Raw genomic sequence first — 558 nt, forward strand, 5'->3', positions numbered from 1 at the left:
TACTTCCTCTGTCCGAAAATATAAGCGGTGCTGCGGGGATTGACCAATATTAAGCTCAAATTTGACCTTTTCTGCTTGCTTACTGGCTAAAATTGACGGGTCGAGCCTGACAAGTCGATTGGTGGTTCTCGTGCGAGTTTTTGTTGAACAGAGCCAAAGTTATAACGGTAAACGCACAGCCGTCAAACCCCATTTCGGCTTTGACTCTTCGCCACTCCTTGTGATGGGGTCTGACGCTACTTCTGTGGCAAAGCCACGAAAGAATATCACCCCGCCCGAGCGTGCTGAGGTTATCGCTTTCCTCCTGCGGGTCAGCATTGAGCTACGCCCGCCTCCAGGCGCGATCGGCTCCAGCGCGACTAAGTATGGATGTAGTACTGACCAGATTTCGCGATTGTGGCGCCGGACTACCAAGGACATCAAAGCAGGAGAGCCGATCAACTACAACAGCGGCAGGAAGGGAAAGAGTGGCCGCAAGACGCGTTTAACGCCGGAGTTCCGCCACGCCCTCAACGACGCCATCGAACTTATCCCGCTAGAAGACAGGTCAGATATTCG

The 558-nt window shown here is 53.0% G+C and overlaps 1 protein-coding gene across 1 annotated transcript; it reads left to right on the top strand.

Annotated features, from left to right (window-relative positions):
- Positions 1–223: 223 nt before the first annotated feature.
- On the top strand, positions 224–546 carry PHALS_13823 (uncharacterized protein; the record flags this gene model as incomplete). The annotated part of the gene is made up of 1 exon (XM_024729643.1): positions 224–546. A coding segment is annotated over one exon (323 nt), but the record flags the coding sequence as incomplete, so codon positions are not given.
- Positions 547–558: the final 12 nt, after the last annotated feature.

This window comes from Plasmopara halstedii (genome assembly GCF_900000015.1).
Source record: "Plasmopara halstedii genome assembly, contig: Scaffold_706, whole genome shotgun sequence".
Classification (NCBI taxonomy): Eukaryota; Oomycota; class Peronosporomycetes; order Peronosporales; family Peronosporaceae; genus Plasmopara; species Plasmopara halstedii.